A 10,277-nucleotide genomic window follows, 5' to 3' on the forward strand; every position below is an offset into this window, starting at 1 on the left:
CATTATATATGGCATACGATAATACTACTACTACTACTATACTATGGATTTGTTATGACATTTAATCTATTCATGAATTCTATGCTATATGTTAAGTGTGGTCATTTTAATGGTTTACTATTCTCTCACCTTTTATGACATTTGTTAAGGCATACTACACTTAGACCAGGGGTCGGTAACCTTTACCATCCAAAGAGCCATTTTGCACCAAATAAAATGTGTCTGGAGCCGCAGAAGCTATTTGATATCACGGCTCATAAAGTTTTGTATATAGTTATATTATATATACAAAAACTATAGTTTGTTGTATTTGTGAAATTATAGAACAAGAATAAAGACAATTCTTGACATTTTATTGCTACCTGTTTTGGATTTATCTATTGATATTGTAGCCGAGGGTTAATGTTGCACCAATACTTTATGATAATAGTAAAATAATAAACACGGGGCTCCGTAATCTGCGCCAAGACGGCAGCAATTCTATTCACTTCTCCCACACTTCACCAGTACCTATTTTTCTTTTTCCGTCTCATCCTCCACAATAAAAGCCCCAAACACATACACAGGAACACTGCTTCCCAGAGAGCTCTTAACGTGCTCAACATAATAGCTTACAATAGTTTACCGAGGGCGGAGGTCTGCAAATCATATATGATTGGCCACCTGCAGGGAAAGGCGCTTGACAGCGACGTAATAGGATGTGGCGCACATTTTATTTGACAAACTATTAAAACATTTTTTATTTTTGGCGGCGTGTCCAGCGACGTTATCAGGGAGCCGCAACAGAGGGGCTGAAGAGCCCGTATGTGGCTCCGGAGCCGCCGGTTGCCGACCCCTTATAGACCTTTAAATGTCATCCTATGTGACGTTTTAAGACATTTTATATGACATACTAGAATATTATACTTTTTTAATTCCTTTTCATGGTGTACTGTGCTATTTATTTTATTAATGGCTTATTATATATATTTTTTTAATTTTAGTGACTTAAGAATGTAAAAGTCATGAGAATTATTATGCAAGGATTGACATGACAAACTAAATAATGCATTGCTCCAAATTTGCAGATATGGTTCTCCACAGCTAAACATGAACAATGCTGTGAAACCTGAATCTATGAGGAAAACCAAACTACATGCTGAGAAGAGTATGCCCATCATATTTTAATAACTATATTCACTAACAATGTTTTTTCATCAATCACTTGATCACCATTATATTCCCATACAAGTATCTTCTATAATCCCACAGTATATCATACTATGATGTCACACGTATGCTCCAGTATGACATTTAGAATGACTTAGGATGCAGTTGTTTTGAAAAATCAATAATTTTGTTATGCAGACACCACACTTCTCTTCATCTAATAAAATTACTTTTACAGTATGTCATTAAGCTTTCATTTAATCGCTAGATGTAAACAGATGTAACATGTTTTACCTGATGGAGCTAGACACCTTCTTGACGACTGTGAAGCTGTGAATGACTGAAAGAATATGTCATGGGTTAGGAGTGGCTTCTTGTGCATGTTTATACACTAACAAAGCTGCAAAACCGGAATCTATGAACAAATAGGATGCTAAGAACAGGATGTCCATCTTATTTTGATTACCATCTATTACACCTGTTAAGTTGTTCCAAGAGGAATCAAAAAGAGGTTATATTGTGGAGATGTCCCAAAAAGGTTTTGTTTGTTTTTTACTACAGGACAGTTAATATAATGTCATTTGTTTTTCTACTGGTCAGTTAAATAAGAGATATTGATGAAGCATAAGTCACAGAGGAAAGAGGTGTTTTGTTTTTTAAATTTCATAGGTGCCAACCAGAATTATCTTTACTGTCATTATTTCTTAACGGAAAGCATTTTAGAAGTCTTGTACTGTTTTTAAATATCTTTTGGCCATTTTGACTTAATTAGACTGACAGGTTACATCGACTGGAAAGGGTAGAGAGAGATGGAATGATTCGAAACTCAGCCTTGGTGTATGGGGGTCTGCTCTGTCAGGAGAGCTACCTCGGCGCACCAGAAGACTTGTACTTTGACAAACATGTGACTGTCAAAAAGTAGCCTTCAGATTAAAGCAGCACAATAAAGTTATTCGACTTTTGTTGATGGCAGACTTGAGGTCACCCAAGGTTTGATTCCTTAAAAGTGCTAAATGCAAATAAGAGTGTATGTTTTGCCTCTACGCGGCTCTCAACATGGCAGCAACTAAGAGCTAACTGTGCCAACAGTGCAAAGAACGGCAACAGTGCTGACAGAGTTAATAATAAATGAGTTGAAGGGATTTTGTGGGGGAGGTTTTAAAGGAAGACTGGATTGCATTTGTGATATTTTGTCTGTATTATTCTGAAAGTAATTCCAGTTAAACACAAAGCCCTGTTCATTTTTTTTTGTGCCAGAGAGCAACAGAGAGAGATGCCAGGAAGGCCAAGATCAAAGAAAAAAAGCTGCATGCTGAGAAAGAAGCTCTTCTGGCTGCTATAAAGGTAAACATGCTGTTTAAAACTGAAATTAATCTCCCAACGTGCTCTTAGCTATGCGTCAAACCTGTGGGAATGAAATTTATAATATTTTTCAGAATATTGTCAAACAATCAAATCTGACAGTAATTCTATATTCAATAAAAACCTGTTTTGAAAATGATTATCAGACATTATTTTGTGTGCTTTGTGCAGGATCGAGGCATCAAGCTCCTCCATTCTGTGAAGCCTCGTCAGAGCGGTTCAGACAGAGAGGATGAGGATGAAGGCTCCTCAGCAGCGATGTCACAGCTGAACCTGGACTGCCTCAGCTCTCAGGAGGCCACGGGGGCTCAGGTGTTCCTGGACGAGCAGCGCTCTCTGCACTGGCCTGTTCTCTTCCTCTACCCTGAACACCAGCAGACTGATTTCATCTCGGCTTTCTCCGAGAAAAACTGGTAAGCTCCTCTTGTCCTTTTTTGTCTAGTCCTTAATATATCTTGATGTGGTGCATTTCTGTGGGATTCTCCATATGTCAACCTTTCTCCATCTCATTTGACTAAATGAACCACACAAGTTGCTCGAAAACAATCCTGCTGTCAACTCGTTGGTGTTTCTTCCTTAAGCAAAGGATCTCATGCGAGTCATTATTACACATGACTCACATGAGATCCTTTGCTTCTGTAAACCAATACTGAGGAATGTTCATCTTGGACGATATTATCTGTTGAGGAATGTATTTGTACCATGGATTCTTCAGAGTAACTTCCTTGACATTAACCGTTCACACTCATTTCCTGACTCCCTTTCTTCTATGTTCTCTTAACAGGTTTTTTGTCAAGTCCGGCAGTCCCAGCTTCATCGTTCTGGTTCGGAGCTCATCACTCTGGAAGCAGTTTTTAACAGGAAAGAAAATACGAGGATTGTAAAAACATTGGTCTTCAAATCTTGAGACTTGAAGCTATTCAACTCCAGCGGACTAAGTTTGCCCTCGAAGCAGACAATGGAAGATATGCATGTGCAAGAGTAGGACACATTGTTTGACATCAAATATCAGTAATAAATGATTATAAAACAAATGAAATCTCCAAAACTAATCCATGTGGATTCTTTGAGCTTCTGTCTGTAAAATGATAAACTGTAGATTGACAGCCAAAATCAATCAATTCAAGATTAATTAGATAAATGAAACACAAACAAACACAATTATCAAACAATTGATCAGAACACGGATCATAAAGCCACCTGAAGCAAATTTTTGATTTTATTTTGATTTGTGATATTGGACAATACAAATATATTGAACTAATTTGAACAGGTAATGTAAATGCTTGTAAGTAAACATGAAAAAAATGTTGCTGCAAGTCTCAGTGCGAGTCAACAACAAAAGCAATATAATCTCAAATTCTATTTTATTATCCACTAAGGAAATTCATTTGGACGTCATTAGGAAATGTTCTCATTCTTCAAAGAAGTATATAAAGTCTAAGTGAGAAGTGAAAGCAAAGGATGTGAACAAGTTTGTGACATTTTGCCAAGTTAGGTGTTCAATGCAGCTGTCGGTGTGAATGAACCAGCTTTTCTTCATTTACCAAGCGTCTCTGCTACAGTGCATTACAGACAACTCGGGGTGAGTGACAGTCACATCCTCTTGACCGCCTCATATTTGACTGCATTGCTGTATAAAGACAGCTTGTAGCATCTAACGGCATGTCCCAGACCATCCACTCTACTGTTATACAGACAGCAGCCTTGTATCATAATTCTAGGTGCGTATGACAAGTTTGTGAATAAAACTTTGGAGCTTTCGTTCTATCTGTGAAAAAGATTGGAGGCGTTGGGGCTTCAAACACAGCAAAAACAGTGACACCTGGTGGCATGCAAAACTTATAGCAGCCCTTCAAGACAGACCAAAGCACTAAAATTAATGTAGATGATATTGTGCAATATGTTATGTATGTCATTGAAATACCAAAAGGACACAATTCAAAATTATCTTTAATCTTCACTGGTAAACAATTTAGGATTTTGGTTTCACAAAACAAACGGCAGCATGATCTGAGCTGAATGATATGTCCTTCACAAGACACAACAGAGCAATGAGAGGCCACAAAGCTCACTATGAAATAGCCATCACTCCTGGATAGCTCACAAAAGCAGTTTGGGCTGGGTATACAGGAGCCATCACTACTGGAGCAGGCTGCATTTGTATTACGTTTTGATGCTGCACAGTGAAGACGGTGGGAGGTTCTGCGCGATGTTTTAACTCACGATGCATCTGACACCAGGAGCACCAGCAGCAGCAACAGGAAACGGCAATGTCCTTACAGATAGAACCCTGCAGAGAACCAAGAAAAAAATACGTAAAGTTGTAAATCAACATTGCTTCAGTTCTATTAAACTTATCGTGTAAAATCCCATGCACATTAACTTTACATGCATCATACCTTGATACCATATCTGTTTCGCATGGCAGCCCTTAGAGACAGGACTGCAGGAGGCACACACAGAGGTATGCGATAGATTGCTGATATGGCCGTGCTGCATACGTCACATAATGGGAGCCAACGACTCTCTCCAAGTCTTCCTGAAACCGTGCCGGCAAGGCATGGGCAGCACCAGAAACCATAGCAACCTAAAAAAAACACAAGATACACCAAGTGGTAGAAACTCTAAAGTGACTTGCTAAAGAAGGCCCAACACATGAGACATAAGGCCTTCAATCCAAACACAATACAAATGTGTCAAAGTTGGGGTATTGAGTCTTACAAGTACTTGCGTCCTCAAAGCAATCCAAGAGCCCACTTTTCCAGTGGGCCACGGGTCGTGCTGCCATTTGTTGTTGGAAAACTTTAGTGACAGTAAACAATGAACCTGTTAACGCAAATAAATAAGAGCTCAGCAAAAAACGTAACCCCAAAAATTACAAATCTCTGACACCTTATATTATCTATCTTAATGTTTAACCACTACTTGTAATTGGAGCACATATCTGAAAATGTCATTCTTGCAACACTTTTATATTCTTGGATGATCTGGTTTAATTTTGTATGACATTCTACACCAGCGGTATTCAATTAAAATTCCAAAAGGTCCAGATTGATCTCCTCATGCAAAGGTCCGGAACATTACAATAATATCAAACTTGCGCTATTTAGTGTCATATATATATTCAAGAAACCTAGTAGTTGTAACAAAGTATCTGTGTAGTCAACAACTGTCAAATCAAATAAAGAAAGTACACATCAATTACATTTTAAAATCTAATATGTAATTCCGTTTTCAAATTTAACTGGATGGATTATAAATAATACATAGAAATACATAAATAAATGTTGTTCTCTCATTTCAAGTAAAATAAGGGCTCCATCTAAAAATAAAATACACAAAAATGAATCTTTGAAAAGCTTGCATCAGAAATTGCTTGATTTTAGAAAAATGTATGAAAAGGAAAAAAGGAAAGTGTGGCTGGAGTGAACTTTTTTCTCTTTTGTTAAATCCATTTCACGTCATAACTGTCTCAGTGAACTTTATAATAAACAATCTCTACACATTTCAACATCTTGCCCTCAGTTCAGACTGGAGTGTTTGGTCTAAAGATGTGTGTTTGGTCTCGTAGTGGCGTTTCACATCGGCGCATTTAATAATGCCCACGGTATTGTTGAGGCTGAAGCTACTGGAGGATTCGCAAGGCCGCTGCTGTGTTTACTTCTTTCTGCGCAGGCGCATCATAAAGTAACTCGATCCGGTCCAAATTCAAAACGGTATTTAATTAAACGATGAAAACTGTAAACTGATGATGACAATTACAATCTAAAATACACTATCGATAGTATGCATCTCGAGAGCAGAGACCACGTGCAACTCCACTCACAGGTCCGACCTAGTCGGGTTCTGAAAAACGAAGTGCCATGGCCTCCCGCACGCCCTCGCAAACATTCCTTTTATGTCCTTTGATGGTCGTAAAGTGTCCGAAATCTGTCGTAAAACACAAAGGCCGTCTTCTGGGGTCAGTGATTGGCTTCCAATCGCTCTGACCCCACCTTCATTGATCCGCTGCTCATCTCAGTGGCTGGGCTCCTTGTGACATCACCTCTGACATCACCTCTGACCTGGGGCCACATGGTCCTACCCAGGAGTCCTCTCTGTTGTTTTATGGCAGTCTGCTCCTCATCAGTTGTCTCCGGTTCTCCTCCCCCTCTGTTGGTCATCTGTCCAGCTCCTCTGTGTCTCCTTTGATGTCCCCTTTGATGTCTCTGGTCCTCGACTTATTCCCTTATATGGTCGTGAAGAGCCTGTCCTCTGCATTCCTCACTGACCCTATCTCCCCTGATCTCTCTGCCTCATGGCTCAGAACCCCCTAACCTATGTGACTGTACTTTGGTTCAATACTTCCAATGATTATGATTAAGACTCCTACAAGTAAACTTATTGCAAACATATAATATCTTCTATAAGTAAACATCCTGTAAACCTATATTACATTCCATAAGTAAATATATTGTGACTCTTAACATAATTTACATTCTTATCATTGTGACAATTTTATTCACCACTAGGGGTGCTATAAATTCTACTACTAATACTTCTTAATACTGTAATTCTCCACAGTATCTGAACATACGAGTCGTTTAGTAGCGCCAGCAGGAAGAATGAACAAATAAGAGTTCGTCCATTCTTTGTTAAAAGCTCTGTTTTCGTGGTCCACATATCTTTTTAGAGCACGTCATGTAAAATTATCCGACTTACTTCTTGCCTTCTCTCCGTCTCCCGTGTCTGTGCGCAAATCTAACTCGGCTCACGATGCGTTTCCGAATACAGATATTCGATTGGCTGAGTAGCGTCACGTGAGATGATTTACAACGTATGTGATTGGTCGGTGTATTTCCAGGACTGCTGAAGGAGTACCGTAAAGGCTGGAAAAGCTGTGCAGGTTAAAATAGAAGCGCTCCGCCAAAATGTATAATTCTCAATTACCCATCAGTTATTCGTCCTGGTCCGGATAGGACAGCGTCTGGGTCCGGATCCGGACCGCGGTCCGCCTATTGGTGACCCCTGTTCTACACTATGACGTTTTATGACATTTTAATGGCATACAATAATAATACTACTACTATTACTATACTATGGCTTTTTTACAACATTTAATTAATTCATGAATTCTAAGCTATAATTGAAGTATGGTCATTTTATTGACACTATTCTTTCACTTTTTATGACATTTGTAATGGCATACTATACTTAGACCTTTAAATGGCATCCTATACTTTGACGTTCTTAGACATTATATATGGCATACTATAATATTATGAAAATTACATTTTTAAATAACTTTTCCTGGTGTACTACATATACATTTTTTTAATGGCTTACTATACTATGACTTTCTAATACTACTACTACTACTACTACTATACTATGGCTTTGTTATGACATTTAATCTATTCATGAATTCTATGCTATATGAACCTCCTGCACACGACGCCCCCGAATTTGGGAGCTCTCTGGCTCAGAGGGGGTCGCATATACCGTCGAAAAAATGTACATATCGAGAGCTAAAAAAAATACATGTTATATATCAAATGAAACAGCAACATCTGAGCAAAACTATCATGTAAGTCACTTTTTACACACTCCAAACACAACTATACACAACTATTACAAGCAACGAGACGATGTACCACAATATCACGTATTTTGTCGGCGAGCGATGCACTCCACTTCCATTTTCCATCACGAAGCTAACGGCTACACGGCCGAGCAATACATCACAGAGCTAACGGCTACACGGCCGAGCAATACATTACAGAGCTAACGGTCGTTAGCTCTGCAGCATCGCATAACATGAGAATTCAACACAGAAGCCAGAGATATCTTCAAAATGTCTCTCCGTGAAACCAGTACAACGCTGTGAGAAAACAAACGCCAGAACAATAAACCACTTATCCCCAAAAAAATCCAAGCACCTTACCTGTATGAAGAATCACGAAAAGACCGGCATAATTCCCCGTTTCTGGCTGAACACTGCTGCTACGTATGTCCTGTGTGTCTCTCCCCTCTGTTTCCTGGTGAAAGGGGGGTCAACCTAACCTGTGGGACCCGGGGGGAAGGGGTCAGACTTTTGGCGAATGGAATTTTAGGCTTGGGGGTGAGCGGCTGTTTTGGGATTTTTACTGGCTAAAGACTCTGTCAATCAACACCAGGCTTCTACTTCTTCTTCTTCTTCTTCTTTAAATTTGATTGGCATTGATCGCAATCAACTTGAATAGGTGCATACCCAGGCTTCTACTACCGCATTCGTATGACTCTGACGTGTCTAAAATGGCAATAGGGCCGAGATCCTCCTTGTGGCGGCCGAGATCCTCCTTGTGGCACTGGCACCCCAGTGGCAAGTCTGTGGCAGGTGTCGGAACTGTGGCAGTCAGGTACCACAACTGTGGCAGGCAGGCACTGTTCGGCACCTGAGAGGCACTCGTTCGGCAGCTGCTGAGCTGAACGGGCGGAGTGGGCGGAGCCACATTTCCTGAGAATACCCATTGTTGTTACGACAGGTCAGCTGCCATAAATCAGTTTTATGATTTTAGTTGTACTTTTTTGTTTCTCATTCATTTTATTTAAGTATGATTTTGCTGGTTTTGCAACAAAAGGGAACATAATACACTCTTTCCAAATCATTACTTTTATAGTCATTTACAACAATCGGCTAAAATAATGAAAATAAATCATCCGTTTTATTATCATTTAAAAGTATAAAAACGTTTTAAAATTAAAACCCATAAAATCTCCAATCCAAAAATACATGTCTGAAAATATCTTCGCTCTTCCTCTGCTTATATGTAGGTGTCAGTAGGTAGCAAGCTGCCAGTGCCAATAGTTGTCAGAGGAGTCCCGCCAGCAGTCAGAGGGGTGTCGGAGGGTCCCGCAGGGTGGAGGGTCCTGCAGAGTGCCACAGCTGATTTATGGCAGCTGACCTGTCGTAACAACAATGGGTGTTCTCAGGAATTGTGGCTCTGCCCACTCCGCCCGCTCAGCTCAGCAGCTGCCGAACTAGTGCCGCTCAGGTGCCTAACAGTGTCGCTCGCCTGCCACAGTTGTGGCACCTGACTGACACTTGCCGCTGAAGTGCCACTGAGTAGTCACTGAGGTCCCACAGTCCCGACACCTGCCACAGACCTGCCACTGGGGTGCCAGTGCCACAAGGAGGATCTCGCTGTCTCTCTAAAATGGTGTCATTTTCCAAAATTGACCAATCATAAGGCTTCCTGAGCTTCCAACACACACATGAAGACTGGAGCTCAGACGAGAATCATCCATGGTTTACAGCCTTAGAGAGGATTCTGGCTCTCAAATTGATGCCAAACTGCTGTGTTAGGTTAGATTGAACACTATTAGTGATAAAACAAGTGAAATATATAGTTATATAGTGTATAAATTAGAATAGAACAGCTTCAACAGCTGGTTCCAAAATGAGAATTTGGCTTGACCTCTCCGTACTTAAAACCTCTATATCGTTGGCTTGCTTCACTTTATCAAAGCCAAATCTTTTTTGTGAGACTACTGACATGTTGTGCTATGATTTGGGAGTGTTAGGCTTTCAGCTGCATTATTTAAAATAAGTATATCAATAAAAGTGCTTTTTTTTCAGGCGAACCTGAACATTTTCAATTTGAGCTGTGTGCCATCTTCATTTAGTATTAACCAGTAACATATACACTGATATTTACACATCTGATCAAATCTCACAAGTGTTTATGTTATTAGAACATCAAAATTATTCAAAAAGACCCCTTGTAGTTAGACACTCTCTTTTG

At 39.8% G+C, this 10,277-nt stretch overlaps 1 protein-coding gene across 1 annotated transcript; it reads left to right on the forward strand.

The window, feature by feature from the left end:
* Nucleotides 1-1,963: 1,963 nt before the first annotated feature.
* On the forward strand, nucleotides 1,964-3,395 carry LOC306694878 (tetratricopeptide repeat protein 4-like; the record flags this gene model as incomplete). Its single annotated transcript, XM_079157922.1, has 4 exons — nucleotides 1,964-2,053; nucleotides 2,407-2,493; nucleotides 2,683-2,924; nucleotides 3,296-3,395. 4 exons carry the CDS (start codon nucleotides 1,964-1,966, stop codon nucleotides 3,393-3,395), a joined length of 519 nt encoding a protein of 172 aa, XP_079014048.1.
* Between the last annotated feature and the right edge of the window lie 6,882 nt (nucleotides 3,396-10,277).

The sequence above is a fragment of the Pholis gunnellus genome (genome assembly GCF_910591455.1).
Source record: "Pholis gunnellus genome assembly, chromosome: 4".
Taxonomy (NCBI): domain Eukaryota; kingdom Metazoa; phylum Chordata; class Actinopteri; order Perciformes; family Pholidae; genus Pholis; species Pholis gunnellus.